We start from the raw sequence: 17500 nt of genomic DNA on the forward strand, positions 1-17500 counted from the left end.
CGCTCACATCGGAGGGCTATACGTCACGTCATGAGAACTGGCGCATTGAATCGGCCGTCCTGTGGCTACAAGGGATACAGCTACGGTTTAGGCACCAAAACAATGAGTTAAGTTTGGCAGCAAAACGAAAGTTAAGTTTAGGCAGCAAAACGACAGTTAAGTTTACCGGCAATTTCTACTGGATGCATAACGGCTGCGGATCTGCTCCGGAACGTCGGCGGAGTCATTAGGTTTCCTTTAAAGTCAACGTGTGTATTTCCACTGACTGCAGAACGGCTGCGTCCTGACTCCGTCCTAGCTCCGGCGAGCCGCAGCCCTGCACTACACCTTGAAAACACAACACAGAGCTGTTTCCCCTCTACTCCTCTGGATGGAAACAAACTGTTGTTGGTTTTGTGGTTCTATTCTACGTGAATTCGCGAGATCTCGTGGGTCCTCGTGACTACAGCTGTCGGTCATGGGCGCAGCCGTGCCGCAACAAATCCAGACCTGGTGGGTATTGACGGACGCCGGAGCATGCAGCCGTTCCGCAGCGTTTAGGCTCCAAAACGACAGTTAAGTTTAGGCTCCAAAACGACAGTTAAGTTTAGGCTCCAAAACGACAGTTAAGTTTAGGCTCCAAAACGACAGATAAGTTTAGGCTCCAAAACGACAGTTAAGTTTAAGCAGCAAAACGACAGTTAAGTTTAAGCAGCAAAACGACAGATAAGTTTAGGCAGCAAAACGACAGATAAGTTTAGGCTCCAAAACGACAGTTAAGTTTAGGCTCCAAAACGACAGTTAAGTTTAGGCTCCAAAACGACAGTTAAGTTTAGGCTCCAAAACGACAGTTAAGTTTAGGCTCCAAAACGACAGTTAAGTTTAGGCTCCAAAACGACAAAGAAGTTTAAGAGTGAACGACAGTTAAGTTTAAGCAGCAAAACGACAGATAAGTTTAAGCAGCAAAACGACAGTTAAGTTTAAGCAGCAAAACGACAGTTAAGTTTAAGCAGCAAAACGACAGTTAAGTTTAGGCTCCAAAACGACAGATAAGTTTAGGCTCCAAAACGACAGTTAAGTTTAAGCAGCAAAACGACAGTAGTAGTTGGCCGTAGCTGTATCCCTTCCAGCCACAACCCAGGCAGGCTCAGACATGCACGCTGCAGGCTGCTGTAGACTTGTATCGGTCAGTCGTGCATGCGGTTCTAGGAAAGTGGCGCCTGCTACAAGTCCGTAGTTGTCCATGGATCGTGGAAAGTATGAAGTTGGATTCCCTTTCCTTGTTGTTGGTTAACAGTTAATGATCGGTTTACGAGCGTCGACTATCAGTTAAAAAAAAACTCAAAGTTAGCATCACTAATACCTAGACTTAGAGGTGGCGCTGCCTACCTGGCCATTTGGATCTCTCTGGAGCACCACTCGCTCTGCAGGTAGTGTCGGCTGATCACACAGATGGTCTTCCTGCTGCCGTAGATGGCGTCTGTAATGTTTTCTACGATGGGCTTACCTGTGAAAACAACAGCTGCTTTTAGAGTAGCAAGGCACCTCAGAAATTAAATAAAAAGGCTTTTTTCTACTAGGAGCTGCTCCCGACAAACTGCCTAGTAACTCTTTCTACGTGGCTCTAAGTTGAATAATGAAAAGGACTTATTTAATTCTCTAATGCACCATTAGTTTGGGTTTTTAGTGAGAAACGGGCGTCTTCTTTGCAAGTTCAGGAATCTTCCTTCCTACCTTTTGTCCATAACTGTAAAAAACAAACGGACCTGGCCTTCAGGTCTGAAAAAGTGAGGCCATTGCAGAAACCTGCATGCTTTTTAACGGCCAGCAGATTTTAAAGAAGTCTATTAGAAAATGACCCTACTTCTCACTCTATTTATTAGAGTTAGGGTTAATTTTATCGTCGTAAAACACACTTAATTTAAAGTCGATAGAAACAAAAATCAAACTATCAGCTCGTCTTGGTTCGTCTTTCTACTGTTCCAACAATCACCACTCTGGGTTGGTTAAAATAAACCCCTAATTCACTATTTACATGTGAAAATATGCTGGCTCTATACACACTAAAAGTAGTGATTATTTACATGGAGGCTGGTGGGTTTGGTGATGGTGATTTTGGAGCTTACTCTTACTCTTACGATCTTACTCTTTAATAAAAAGGTCTATCTCTGTAGGGATTATTTCCATAATGTTGTCAGACACTTAGAATAATAATCTGAGCCTGTCAGTGGCAAAAAATATCACTTTTAGAGGACGAAATTGAGGATGTGGATTTCATTTGTCCTAGGGTTACATCCCAGCCCGGTTTGCTGCCGGTTACAGCGTTCTCGCTCTATAGAAACAGAGCCCATCGCGTCATACTCTTACATTGACATCTGTCAAGTCCAAATGGAAAAACCAAATGTTAAATCGAAATGGAAAAACCAAATGTTAAATCCAAATGGAAAAACCAAATGTTAAATCCAAATGGAAAAGCCAAATGTTAAATTAAAAAGATGAATCATTTTACATTTTAACTTTGCCTTTTCTTTTTTAAATTCAATTATGGCATGATTTTTCCTAGTAGCATAGTAAAATAATAATTTTAATTTGATCTTGCTTCGTTTTCTCTTTGGACTTTGAATTATTTGAATTATGAATAAATATATCCTCCATGTAAAAGTCTCTATTCTGGACCAATTTCAAAAAAATGTTTTCACATTAGTCACTCAGACAGAAATGCATGGAAAAAAAGTAGGGTCCAGGTTGAGAAAACAATAACAAAATCAGCCTTTAAATACAACCCTGGTTCGAAGTCTCTGTGGTGCAGACAGAGTCTCCATCCTTGCTCCCCCTCCAGCACTGGAAGCATCTCTTCATAGACCCAGGCTTCATCGTAAACGTTGTAGGAAACAAAAGCATCGTAGTGGTGAGGAGAGCCCTTCCTTCCCCTCCTCTTATCGTAGACGAAGGCCAGAAAGAGGTAGTAGGCGTAGGCCAGGTGCCACCTCAGGAAATGGTGAATGAAGTGTTTCGTGTGCAGGAATCTTAATGTGTAAAGTAACTAGTAAGTAAAGCTGTAACAGATGAATGTAGTGGAGTAAAAAGTACAATATGTCTCTCTGAAATGTAGCTGTTTTCGGTACTTATAAGCAAATAAAGCTGAGTCTAATCTAATCTAACTCGGGAACAACATGAAACGGTTGAATGAACAAAGGAAAACCAGAAAAAGAAAGGTATATCTATTGAAATCATTGAAAGAAGTGAGATTTATTAAGTATCGGGCAGAGTGAGGTCAGTCCATCCTCCGTCAAAGTTGATTTTGTTTTGTTCAGTTTCAGTTCCATTTTAACAGTTTACCCACATCCTGAGCTCAAAGAACATAAGGAAATAGTGACGACCAACAATCACAGGTTTTACGTTTCACGTGCAGCAAAGTTCATGAAGCTCCGTCCCACATATGTTAGGATCAGTGGTGGAAGAAGTATTCAGATCCTGTTCTTGGGTAAAAGTACTAATACCACACTGTAACAATACTCTGTTACAAGTCAATGTCCTGCATTGAAAATGTTACTTCAGTAAAAGTCTGTAAGTATCGTCAGGAAAATGTACTTCAAGTACTAAAAGTAAGTAAAAATCCTCCCATTGTAGAAAGTGTAAAGGATCCAAACAGTTGTGTGTTTAATGGTCTGATCATCTCAGCTGGACTTGTAGGCCGTTATATTGTTGGCTAGTTTCATTTATAATAAAACATCAGATTTTATAAACTATGTGTGTTCTGTGTGCAGGAATCTTAACGTGTAAAGTAACTAGTAACTAAAGCTGTAACAGATGAATGTAGTGGAGTAAAAAGAACAATATGTCTCTCTGAAATGTAGCGGAGTAGAATGAACACATTCAGACATTACCTTTTATCTCTGGAGTCACGTCAGGATGAATCAGCAAGACGAGAGTAGTTTCTCTTTGTCTAACTTCTCTTCAACTGCAGCTCATCAGGAACTACGAGCCCTTTTTCTGTAGGCAGGGTAGGGGATGAAAATCTATAGATCTCAGTAATGTGTTTCCTGGTTACACTGATGACGGACTGACAGACGGAAAGTCACAAGTTTGACACATCATCAGTGACGTTAAGATAGACAGGCCTTAGAGCAGATGTGCTCAGCAGTGGTGTAATGTAACTAAGTACATTTACTCCAGTACTGTAGGAAAGGATCCAGGTAAAGGATTACAAAAAGTGAAAAAAATTGAATAATACAGTAGATTAATTCATTAATAATAGGGCTGTCAAACTTAATTAATTAATTAATTAATCACTGACTTTCTATAGTTAATCGCGATTAATCACATATTTTATCACGATTAAAATTCTATTATTTTGCATTTTAGAACAATTTTTAAGTATATTAACAATGGAAAGCAGTTCTTACCAGTTTATCTTGATTGGGAATTAAATGAATGCAAAGAAAGTTACTTTATGAACTTGATTTTAAGATTTGTAATTATTTATTTATTGTAAACAAAAGAAAAATGTATGAATCTGTCATTATTGCACAATTCCTCCAACTAAAAAACTAAAAATCCCTATGCTTACCAGAGTCAATATAGTGTTTAGTAACTCCTAAATAATGTTGATTCCTCACTGACGTCCAGTGATCACCGGTTAATGAGACAGCGTTTGCGGCACCTTGCAGCAGTTCCAGTGTGGCTGCTTTCTCCGTGTTGTACAGGCTGTGTATCCGTGAAAACTACTGTCCCCCTCGACGGCAACGAGACAGGTCAACCGTAGTACGTCTTTAAGACCAGAGTCCTCTACGTTGCTGACAGGTCTGCAGTTAGTTGCCACACGTTTCGCAAGAGCTGTAGTCATTTTTTGGATTTGGTTTCATCCACAGGTCGGCAAGTAGCACTCTCCAAAATAGTGCTTTGCCTGAGTGGGTAGCATGCTAGCGGGTAGCATCACGTTAACTGTACTACTATGCTTAGCTCCGTAGGTGGTAGCTCAAGCTTGACGTGCTTCGGTGATATTTTATTTCGGCTTTACACAACGTGCACATGGCTTTCGACTTGTCTACGAGCCGTCCGGGAGTTTTGGAAAATAAAAAGCGCCATTCAGGATTTCATTGCTGCTGTCTTTCTCAATCATGCCTGCAGCCTGCAGCAGCAGGATGCGATACAAGGAAGTGGCAGCTTGATGATAAGTAACGATGCTGCAAAGGGTCAAAATAGTAGCCTGTGAAGTGTAAAATAAATTAATAAATGCCGGCATGCGATTAATGCGTTTAAAAAAAATGAAACGCATCGCGTCAGCCCTTAATCGCGTCGCGATTAACGCGTTAACGCTGACAGCCCTACTTAATAATAATACTATTTACATAAATGAAGATATTAACATGCAGAAAAGTCACAAATTGTTGCAGAAAATTTCACCAGAATGCAGGAAACAAAGCGTTTGATGATCAAAATTTCCTGGGGAGCGACCCACACACCCCGGCTATAATTTGTCCCCCCTAATGCTGAAACAAAACAAACGTTTTCACTAGATAGGTGGAGATCAACCCCACCCAAATGTTGAACCCAAAGTGACGCCCTTGGATGATCTCCTCCCTCTCTCCCTACTCCTTTTATTTATTCATAAATGCATCCTGTGGTCGGGCAGCGAGGAGGAGAGAGAGGGAGCAGCTGAAGCTTTCCCTCTCACTCGGCAGGCGGTCCTCGGACACCGTGATGGGACTCCACCGGCAACCATCCAACGCTGGCATCCGTTGACCCTGAACAGGTATGTAGAGAGTTTAAGATTGCTATAATAATACTGTGTGGTGATCTGTAATACCCGGATTTGGAGCATTAACTGTAAATAAAGTGCATTTTTCTCATCTGTCATGTATGTAATTAGGCTACATTTCCATGAATCCTATAATATGAATTTAAAGATGAAAGTCACGGTATTTCACAGTGGTAGAATGTAAAATACAAAGTTGAGCTTCTTGTACTTTTTACTTCATCAATTTGATTTATTAAGTACATGTTAAAAGACACAACAACAACAATGATACATTAAGAGGCATTAAATAAAAAAAGACATGCAAAGGAAAGACAGAAAACCCCTCAGGTTCCCTTCAATAAGTCAACAATATATAACAAGAAGAGAAAAATAAAAAGACATATAGTCTATGAAATGAAAAAGGGACAGAGAAAAGAAACAAACGAGGAGAGAAAATACAATGTGAAGAGAGAGAGAGAGAGAGAGAAAAGGAAAAGTAATTATAAAACGAGAATCATGTTAGGCTATTGATACAGTAAAATATTTTTCACAGATTTTTGTAAAAGGCTTGGAGGAAAATAATTCCTTATCTTAGGACCTCGGTATACGATGCTACATTGTGATGAGGTAGTCTGTGATTGTATTTTTCTACTCCACTGCATTTCAGAGGCAAATATTGCACTTTTAAGTCAAATACATTCGACAGCTGCAGGTTAAGATTTCACAAATGTGTTATTTTGGCTTCTATGATGTGGCGCAGTACGATAATCTACCCAGGAGTACAGAGGAAGTATCTAAAATTCGCTCCATGTTCAGGAACTACAACATTAAAAAGGATGTACGTGTATAGGTTTGTGATAACAACCGAATAATATAACACTCGGAAAGGAGCCATTCTGCATTATTAGTACTGTATACTACATGCTTCTACTTAATTCATATTTTAACACAGGACATTTTCCTATAAGGGAGTATTTTTAAACTGTGGTATACCTCTACTGAATACTTCTTCCACTGTTGGTATTTCATTTCTTAAATCATTATGCTGATGATACTCCTATAGGGACGGAGTGTGTTTATGGTGATTATTAGGAGATGGATGGATGAATAGATAGATAGATATTGACTTAAGTTGATGTGTGCATTCAGTCAAATCAAATTTATTTGTGCAGCACAAAATCACAATTTTCTCTAAAAGGGCTTTAAAGCATCTTTCATCCTTAGACCCTTAGATTCAGTAAAGGAAGAACAGGTATTACGTTACTGACATTTCATGAATGTGGATGTGTCAGTCAAAGCAGGAAAATCTGATCCCGAGAGGATTCTGGACTCAGTGGGACAGAAAATAGCTGTCGGAAAGAACAGAAATGCCATAATTGTTCATCATAATATAAAATGGCTTCACAGAATACAATATCTTTACTTTTGGTATTTAATGCATACTGTAATTTAATTTAATTTAATTTAAATAAAATCAGTTGGTCATTTTCTACTGGTTTGATAAATGGTATGTGGTTTGGGAATTATAGTTAAGTCGTTTTGATCATTTGTCTCTCTATCTGTCCAATCAGGTGCTGACTTTCAATTGCTAAATTCTACAACAAAATTCCACCATGGAAACCTCCCGAAATATTACTAAACTCACAAAGGATGTCATCCAATCAGAATGCCCTATTCCAGAAGAGGCGGAGCTTGCAGATGCCCTTGGCAACACAGATCCCAACGCAAACTGGGGGTCGGAGCCTAACTTCAACCTTAACCTTACTCGGACATCACCAAGCAACCCCCGCCAAGCCACAGAGACCTCGAAGCTGCACGGAGCGAACAAAAAGGATCATGGGAACAAAGGAGGTGGGGCAAAAGGAGAAGTTACTACGGAAACTGGCAAGTCAGCAAGCACCCTGATGACCCGTGTGATGTCACCAAGGGAAAGAGATGATCCATCGCAACCAAAAAGCAAGACTTCAGCTTTGTCTCGCTCACCAACAGCGGAGGCGTTGGTGAACAGCAAAGATGAGCAAAGGTTGAAATCCCCAAACCCCAACCGTACTCCTTCAATCAGCCCAAAGTCGCACGCATACAGCAACATGGCGGCAAGTCCAAAACCACAAGTAACCATCGGTAGCAGCCCCAGAACGACCGAAAGAGTCAAAACACAAGTACAGAGAGCGGTACCTGCAAGTGTCTCAAACCCCAAACCACATGTTGCACTGACAACTGGACTGACAACAAAGACTACAAACAAAATAACGGTTAGCCCAAAAGTGCAAACACATGGAAAAGTAATTAGCCTTGAGACACAGTCACCAAAGATGCAACACATTCACTTAAGCCCAAACGGCCATGATCAGAAAGGGGATTTAAACCTTACCAATCAAACCCCAACAATTACAGCCAAACCCCAAAAACCAGACCCAGCAAGCACCAGACATGACTTAGGAACTTATAGTTCTGAGATGCCCCCTGTAGGACCAAAATCCCCAAATCAGAGGGCTGAAATGCCACTGCTCAGCGCCAAGACTCCTCAACCGAGTTCTCTAAGTGCCAAACCGTCCACACAGAGGAAAGCTTCTGGGACCAGAAACAGTAACGCATCAGGGTCCAAGGACAATCTTGATGGTAAAGATTCAAGCGTCAGTTCTGGATCCAAAACCAGTTCCAAATCCAGTTCAAATTCTAAAGCCACAACCAAGGATAGTATGGATTCCAAAACCCTCTCCAATTCCAAAGCCAGTCCCAACTCTAAAACAGCAATGGGGTCCAAAGATAGCCTTGATTCTAAAAGCGGTTCTACTTCCAAAACAAGTTGGGGATCAAGGGACAGCTTAGACTCCAAAACGGGCTCCAATTCTAAAGCCAGTCCCAATTGTAAGTCCAGGATGGGGTCCAGAGATAGCCTTGATTCTAAAACTGCAACGGAAATCAAAGCAAGCAAAACCGATCCAGATTCTAAGACAGTTGTGGGTTCGAAATCTGGCATTGGGTCAAAGGACAACCTTGATCCTAAAACTCAAACTTCAGACTCTAAAGCCAGTTCGAATCTCAAAACCAGTCCAAGTTTTAAACAGGGCTCTGTGTTAAATCCCAGCTCTAATTCTAATGTCTTTTCCAGGTCTAAACCTGGTCTGACCCGCTCTTCTTCTTCTAAACCTTCTCTGGTGGCGTCTGGCTCTAAGATGGACCTTGTTGGATCTGTTTCCCTATTGTCCTCTGGAACTTGTCTGTCTGGGTCCAAAGACAACAACCCCAAGGCCGCAAGCTTCAGTGCTAAACCCAGTCCAGATGTTAAAGCTGGTTCCGACTCTTCTAAGCCTGGACCAGGTCGGTCTAGCTCAAAGTCAGCTCTGGCAGATTTGTCACCCTCCTTGATACCATCTCCTACACCAAGTCCGGCAAGTAGCAGTCCTGGGTCTGATCCTGGCAAAGCTCTTGGTTCTAGTCCGACTAAACCAAACAGGAACGTCCAGAGGAGTCCTGGTTCTGATCCAGGTAATTTACATTCATTACATTGTCCTTAAGGAATAAGAAACTTTGAAATGCCTACTTACAGAGAGTAAAGGCCTCTTTACAGTCGCCGCACCCGACCTGTCGCAGGCCAATGTGACGTCAAAATGAAAGTGCGCAACCAGAGGTCTATTTTTTTCAGTGGCGCACGACAAAGTGGAAACAGGAAGCATGAACGAGTTCAAGGGCAACCGGATGCCAGGACTCTCAGAGTGACTGCAAGTCTCTCTTGTAAACTTACTGGGTTAAGATGAGTTCTTTTATGGTGAATGAAAGGCTTGATCTGATCTGAAGTAGGTCATCGAATCAAATCGAAACATTGACGTCAATGCTGCTGCCAGTTCCGCCACTGTTTACCTTTTTCTTCTACTTCTAGTCCGTAGAAATAGCAAAGTCGGTAGCCTTTCCTCAGTTGCGCCACCTCTGTTCAGGAGAAGACTGCAACTAGTGTCGCGACCACCACACGCAAGTATAAATAGTTACGGCGCACCCATGGTGTCACATTGCTGCGAGACAGGTCAGGTACAGCGAGTATACCGGACGCCTACACATCTTGTCAAGAAAAACCCTTCTAGATCAGGGTTTCCACAAGGTCTTAAAAAGAAAAATCTAAATTTTAGTCCTTAAAAACTCTTAAATTAGCTGAAGTATTGTGTTCTAGGTCTTAAATAATTAACAGGTTTTAATTTTCCTACGACCATGCAACGCTTCCTCCAATGCTCTTTGTTTTATTCTGTGGTGTGAATATATTTCGCTGTATTACGACTACAAATGAGACCAACATGCAACTTATACTGCAGCCAATCAGCTTTCGTGTTAATGACGCAAGTCTCTTTCAGACTGTACCACCAGATTTTATTCTTCAGCTTTGGGGAAGTGCAAGTTTAGCGATACTTGGCTTGAAAAAACTGAATTTAGGGGCTCAGTTGATGTTGTGATAAAGGTCTTAAATTTCATCCATAATGGTCTTAACCCTGGTGTTGTCTTCACCGTCGTCCATGAACTTGTCATTCCAGTCAAAATTGAAAAATGCGGGTTTTTTAGAACTTTTTCTGACTTTTTTTTATGCTTTTTTTATGCTTTTCACTTTGAGTTTGAAAAAAAAGCAGATATTATGAATGATTTTGACTAATACAATAGTTAAGATGAGAGGTTGTTGAGTGAATCAAAGACTGGTTTATGTCAGAGTTTGGTCAGGATGCTGTTTTAAAACCATCTAAACATTTTTTTTTTCAAAAGCCGTGAAATTAAATAGAACAACCAAAATCCAGTGGAAGTAATCATTAATCTTACCTGTGAAGAACATGGATGCATGGATGGATATGTTGTATGGGTTCCATACAACGTACATGCATGCATCCAAGTTATTTTGGGGCAGTTTGGTTGTAAGAAACCCATATTTCTGATATAAACACTTTGAAAACAGGTCAAATTTGACCCGAGGACAATACAAGGCTTAAAAAGTCTTAAATTTGACTTAGTGAAACCTGCAGAAACTCTGTAGATCTATATACCTCTATGATTTATCTTTTTACATCTAATTGTAATAATTGCAATTACTATGGCTATGCTCATACCGCCCTGTTATTTCAAACCCTGGAGTTGTTTAACCTATTCTTCACATCAATAACCTTCAGATAGGTACTTTTGTATTTTAATTTCGTAACAATTTATTTCCCATTTCCTTTCACAATTTCTTTGTAACCAGGTCTCAGATCCATTATTATCACACTAGATCTTTAGATATATAGTCAGTTTTACAGAACTAACCTTGGCCAGTTTGACAGAAGTCCAGTTATTTGGAACAGTTTTTCTGCTTCCCTTCTCAGTCACTTCTCATGAAGTAAAAAAATCCTAAACAATTTCTCTTGATGTAGTACTGATTTACTGAGTTACTGTAACAACTGTTGTTTTTATTTGTAGTAGAATTTGTTTGGAAATGTAATTCTTTAATATTCTTTAGTAGATTTATTTTATATTTATGTCCATTTGTAAATTGGTGGCAAACATGTACCGCTCTTTAAAGTCAGAACATAAATACATTTTTGTTACATACACGCTTGGCCCGAATCCTCTTCCGTATAAATGTGTTTTTTTTACGTCAGTCTGTTATAACATGTTTCCTACTTGCAGATTCTGGTGTGATTTCAGGCCTGCTGGATCCTCTGGCCACCTACAGCCCCAAAACCAGAACCACTGTTGCGTTGACAATGATGAAAGGATCCACATCAGCGCCTGCGGCAGTTGCATCAAACACCAGCAGGACATCCATTAATATCAGTCTAACTCGGGGTCTCACCTTTGACTCTATCACCAAGACATCGGCAAAAACAGATGCTGCTGTTGACGAAGAACATTTAAAATTGCCGGAGACCAAAGTGACAGCTGTAGGAGAATCGGCATTATCACAGGGGGCCATGCAAGGGGTAGATGTGACTGACAACATAGGGTGGTTGCCAGGAGATAGAAAGATACTGGGAACCCTGCTGAGCAAACCAAGTCAACTGGGAGACGGAAATGCCATCACCACTGGTAGCAACATCCCATCGCCAAGGGCAAGGGGTGTGGAGAGGAAAAAGGAAGACAAGAAGAAGCAGGAGAGGGGGAAACCGAAATATGGTCCAGGGAGTTCTTCATCTCCCTCTCCTTCATCACCCCTAAATCCTCTTCCTCAGCTTTCCACTCATCCAGTGAGCTCCAAGACAGTAAGGGAGACCGCAACCATGACCAGCCCGAGTGAGGGGCTTCATCTGCAGGGAGGGGAGCGCAGAGAGGTGGGCGTCCAAGTGGAGGTGGTCGAATGCTTGGCTTCCACCAGCTCCAGTCACCACATGGGAGCTCCCTCCTCCCTGATTGGCTCTCCCAGCTGTAAGTCAGGTAGTTTGATTTCTCCGACCGTCCCGTCACTGTGCTGCATCCCCGCCGGGCACCCACCTTTCCAGCACGTCTGCAAGATCGACATCGAGCTGTGCAGCCAATTGGTGCTTCCGTCTGTTGGAGCTGAGCGGGCTAGTTCCCTCCCCGCCTGTCTGCGTACGTACAGCTTCCAGCAGAGCCCCGCGGTCATGCCCGAGCTACAATTCAGACAAAACCAAGACGTGAGTGCTGAGAGCAACTGGGAGGATGAGGAGCAGGAGGAAGTAGTAAGGGAGCAAAACGAGGAGGAAGAGGAAGGGGGTGGAGAGGAAAGGGAAGAGACGGGGAAGCCACAGGAGGTGGCGTGGGACCAACAGGGAAGGACGTGGGAGGTGTACGGAGCCTCGGTGGACCTGGAGTCCCTGGGCACTGCGATCCAGTCCCACTTGGAGTCAAAGATTCGGGAGCAGGAGAAACACATCCGGACTCTGAGGAAATCCACCTGCTCCGACGGCAGCCTCACAGGTTATAAGAGGAAGAAGAGGAGAGGAGGGATTCTGGGATGCTGCAGAAAGACGCCCAACGTGACAGACTAAGACACTTTAAAGCACTTTAAAACGCCAGACTTTAAAACACTAGTGTTCACATCTAACTGTCCACAGCACTAACCTTTTCACATTATGTCTGACAGGCCAGCATGTATTTCTACAATACTGATTACTTCAAATAGAATAGCAATGAAACCCTTGTGCACACAAGACAAACAACCTCTATCAGCTAAAATAACATAAGATTCCATTCGTACATATAGCTACGAAAAGTAATGCACTGTAATTCGTATGTATTCCACGTATCTACTGCTGCATGCACCACATTGATTGCCACTAAGAACGTTAAGAGCCATGTAGGGAGGAAGTCGGGATGGATGGATGGATCCTAAAAACACAGGGCTTTGAAGCAGGGGGAGCAAAGTTTGTGTCCCGGAAGAAGTTCACCCAAGACTTTCACCCAGGAAACAGGTGTTCGTGTCCCGAGAGTACTACTTAAGGGGGCCGGTGTTTTAATCCAAACCACAATCTTTTTTTCTAATCTTAACTAGTTGTTTGGTTCCATTAACCTTACTGTCGTCACAGCAGGACAATCACCTTTTGTCGGTTAAACTCAAGTCCAATGGGGGCTTAAAAGACCATAACATCACCATGACATCACCATGACATCAGCATGACATCACCATGACATCACCATGACATCAGCATGACATCACCGTGCACTGTGCCCGGCTCACAGTCACCTTTTCTCGGCCAACCCCTTCATTAAAATGTGTTATTTTTAGGTTGATTGTCGCCAATTCTTAGTTAATTACCTCCACCAAAGAAGTCGCGTTATTGCCTCGGTTTGTTCGTTTGTTCGTCTGTCAGCAGGATTACAGAAAGAACTACTGGCCTGATTTTCATGAAACTTTGTGGAAGAGTGTAGCATAGGCCATGGAAAAACCCATTACAATTTGGAGTGGATCTGAATCATGGGGCATTCATGTGGTGTCCTGAGAAATTAGTTCCTGACTAGGAATCTTCCCACTGTGTTAAGGATCAAACGTTCAGACATTTGTCAACACCAGAGGATCATTTATTCACTATATTATAAATTAAAAGAATATAAATTACCAAGAAGGGATTCATGTGACAATACCATAATCTAATTTTAGTTCTATTTTTAAAAAGGTTTCTGTGTACTTCCAGTTTTTGAAGTTGAGTGGCGAGGGCAGCCGCTCTCTACCCTCACTGATGGTAAATATTTCATCCACTTCCTTTTTTACGAAAAGCCGCACAAACCACTCAAGCACATGGGAAACCCAGAAGGGGTGTGTGTGCGTGTGTGCATGCGTGTGTGTGTGTGTGTGTGTGTGTGTGTGTGTGTGTGCGTGCATGCGTGCGTGTGTGTGTGTGTGTGTGTGTGTGCGTGCGTGTGTGTCTCTGTGTGTGTGCGTGTGTGCGTGAGTGCGTGCGTGCGTGCGTGTGTGTGTGTGTCTCTGTGTGTGTGTGTGTGTGTGTGTGTGTGTGTGGTGTGCATGCGGGCATGCGTGTGTGTGTGTGTGTGTGTGCGCGTGCGTGCGTGTGTGCATGTGTGTGTGCGTGCGTGCGTGCGTGCATGTGTGCGTGTCTCTGTGTGTGTCTCTGTGTGTGTGTGTGTGTGTGTGTGTGTGTGTGTGTGTGTGTGTGTGTGTGTAAGAGTTAAATTGTTTTCTGGAAATTTCTCGGATGGGAAGTAACGTTACTTTACTTTCTCTGTCCCCTCTTCCTTCCTTCCTTTCTTTCTTTCCTTTCCTGTCTTTTCCTTTCTTTTTTTCTTCTTGTTTACTTTTATATATTTTCCTTTTCCATCTTTTCTTTTCCTTATCTGTCTTTTCTTTTTCTTTTCACTCTTTCAATTATATGCCTGTCATTTGTTCTTTCAATCCTATTTCCTTTTTCTGTCTTTTCCTTTTCCCGTATTTTCTTTTTCTTTTCAATCGTTTCTTTTCCATTCTTTTCCTTGAATTCTTTTCAATCTTTTTGTTTCCTTCCTCTCCACCCAAGTCACTACACACTTCAGTCAGTGTAGACATTAATTAATGCAGTAGCAGGTTTCTGCTGACGGGTGGAGACACACACCGACAGTCTTTCTGCTTTACTAACAGCACATGTCAAACAACAACTTAATCTATACATATTTAAATGCTATTTTACCTCTTTGTCTGCGCTGTTGTCATATTTGTGGAGTTCACGTCCTACTTAGAAAATTGGTACAGTATATTAACTTTTAATACACCCTGTTTTTTCTTTCCTGCTCATTCTCTTCCTTCCTCCTCGATTTGTACACATTTCCTCCCCTTCCTCGTAACGTTTTCCCTCTGGTTTCTCTGTACTGGAGTTATGTTGTTGATGGAGCACCGGGTTTCTTCTCTGAATTATTCAGAAACATTAAAATCACGCTCATGTTAACAACAGAGTCTCTCTGCCATGTTTTATTCAGTCTGCTTGAGATACACTGAGTTCACACACTTCATTATTGTGCTTTTGTATTCTTTAAAACCTTTTAGAGTTCGTAATATAGACAAAATCTTGAATATTATGTGCAGAACTGTTCAGGTGCAGGCAGTTATGCTAATATTATCATCTGAATATATGACTAGCGTTAGTATGGGCTAGCTAGGTTGGAAGAAGTATTCAAAAAAAGTAGTAATATAGCAGTGTAGAAATACAAATTTAAATAATTTTTCATGTAAAAACTTCCTGGTTTTTCTTTAAATTTTGCTAAGTCTCAGTTTGTTTAAGTACCACTTAGTTTTGTGTGAAACCGCTCGGTGAACTACATATCTCGTCTCACATAATATACGTCACCTTACTTGTTGCTCAGCCAAGCATCAAGCAAGCTAGCTAGCTAGCTCTGTTCCACAGCACATAACATTATCTTACCTGTTGTGTTTTATCCAGCATCTTTTTATCAGCCGAGAAGCGAAAGAACGAACAAGACGTACGCTGCTCGTGTGAGTAACGTTACATCCAGTTACAAAACACACAGGCATCGTAGCTTCTGCACGACGTCGCTTACGAGTTGTCTTTCTTATGCTGCGTTCCCGGCAACCCATAACTTGTGTTTTCACAACCTTCTACCCGTGAAAGTGCCCTGGAACAGCAGTCAAACCCATAACTTACTCCCTGTGAACTGGTACCAGGTTGTTGTACTCCCAGTTACACTTTTTGACGTCACACACACATAAACAACAATGGTGACCCCTGTTGATGCTGTACAGACGCCGGTGATTAACGGTGAGAAATAGAAAATAGGCAAAGTAAAGTAATTCCACACATTGTACTCAAAACAATACACATACAATTGTGTACTACTACAGGTTATGTTTATTAAATGAAGCTCAAAATATGTCACCGAATAGAAATCGCTAGTATCAGCTAGCACTAGCTAGCACTAGCTAACGTAATGTTAGGTAGCCGCTAGCTAACGCTAGAAGGGTTTGTCGTGACTTTGCCTGGAACGCTACCAAGTTGTGAGTCATGACTTGAAGTAGTAACTTACGGGCTAAAATTTGTGTCTGGAACGCAGCATTATTACCTTGTTTTGCAGTCTTATATTTCAGCAGTTTTGGGACAAACTATGACTTTCTATCTATCTACTATCTTAATCTTGACGGAACATCATATGTGTGTAATTAATGGCTCAATTCAAACGGGATCAAATAATTACTTGTCTCTCCCCATTCACTATATATCGTACAAATTTTTCCCGAAAAAGGGATGGTGATCCACCGGAAGGGGAGGGACTTCGCCTCCAGCTTTAAAAAATACCAAAGTTACTCTTTAATGCATAAGTAAAAATAATGTAATGATATAATATAACAATAGTGGATATATAACAGTGGACATTTTTATACTTTTAATATTTTAAACCACATGTTACTGATGATACTTAACATAATTTTACTGAAATAACTTTTAAATGCAGGACTTTTACTGTAACAGAGTATTTTTACTGTGTGTATTAGTACTTTTACTGCAGTAAAGGATCTGAATTCCTCCACCACTGACTATCACTATAGTTACTAGAGTTTGTTTTACTTGTTTTAATTTTTAAAAATGAGGAGCAAACAATATAAAATGGTGACGACAGAGACTTCACATTTAATTCCTTCTTCTTGATCTGGCTTGGCGCCAAAACAGACACACCGTCTTCGGCGATGACGTCGGGACTGTGCTCGGGTTCTGATTGGACGGCTGTGACCTAGTTTAAAGGTTTAAATGCCCCCCCAGCCGAGTCCCCCCTTCGTTCTCTTCCAAGCTCCAACAGCCACAGCGCGAGGACGACTTCACGGTTGGAGCTGAAGGACACCTGTTGCCACGGAAACAGTACCAGCGGGAAAAGAATACAAAGGAAACAAAAGAAGGTCGGTTTTTGTGAAAAGTATTCAGATAATTTAAAAATAAATAAAATAAAAAATAAAATAAAAAATACTAATACCACAGCATTAAAAAAATAATATGGTTACAAGTAAAAGTCCTGTAAGTACAAAAGTATTCATATCAAAATTGTACTGTAGGCTACAGTGATTAAGTAAATGTACTTAGTTACTTTCCACAACTGCTATTATCTTTGCTAACAACCATTAGCTAGTTTATGGTGAGCTTAGTATACATTACAAGTTGCTATGATCTCGTTAGTGTCTTTCCTGTGATATACTGGCTATATGTTCAATAATATATAATGATTAGAGTCACTGAAGCAACACCTCAGAGAGGTATGTTTGTTTATTTGTTTATTTTAGGTTTAAATTAGACTTTTATCATATTTCTTTCCTGCAGTAGGCTATGTTTTGAGTCTTAATTTTTTCATTTGTGGATTAAGTTTCACTCCATTTAATGGTACTTT

At 41.1% G+C, this 17500-nt stretch overlaps 1 protein-coding gene across 1 annotated transcript in view; it reads right to left on the reverse strand.

The window, feature by feature from the left end:
• LOC144513208 (toll-like receptor 13) overlaps positions 1 to 6529 on the reverse strand; it is an 8124-nt gene extending 1595 nt beyond the window's left edge. Inside the window, exons 1-4 of the mRNA XM_078244203.1 lie at positions 6493 to 6529; positions 5657 to 5726; positions 2768 to 3005; positions 1369 to 1490 (exon numbers count right to left, since the gene is read on the reverse strand). Of these exons, the coding sequence (XP_078100329.1) occupies positions 1369 to 1490; positions 2768 to 3005; positions 5657 to 5726; positions 6493 to 6529 (467 nt within the window). The remainder of the gene's footprint in view (positions 1 to 1368; positions 1491 to 2767; positions 3006 to 5656; positions 5727 to 6492) is intronic.
• Positions 6530 to 17500: the final 10971 nt, after the last annotated feature.

This window comes from Sander vitreus, unplaced genomic scaffold, assembly GCF_031162955.1.
Source record: "Sander vitreus isolate 19-12246 unplaced genomic scaffold, sanVit1 ctg154_0, whole genome shotgun sequence".
NCBI classification, from domain to species: Eukaryota; Metazoa; Chordata; class Actinopteri; order Perciformes; family Percidae; genus Sander; species Sander vitreus.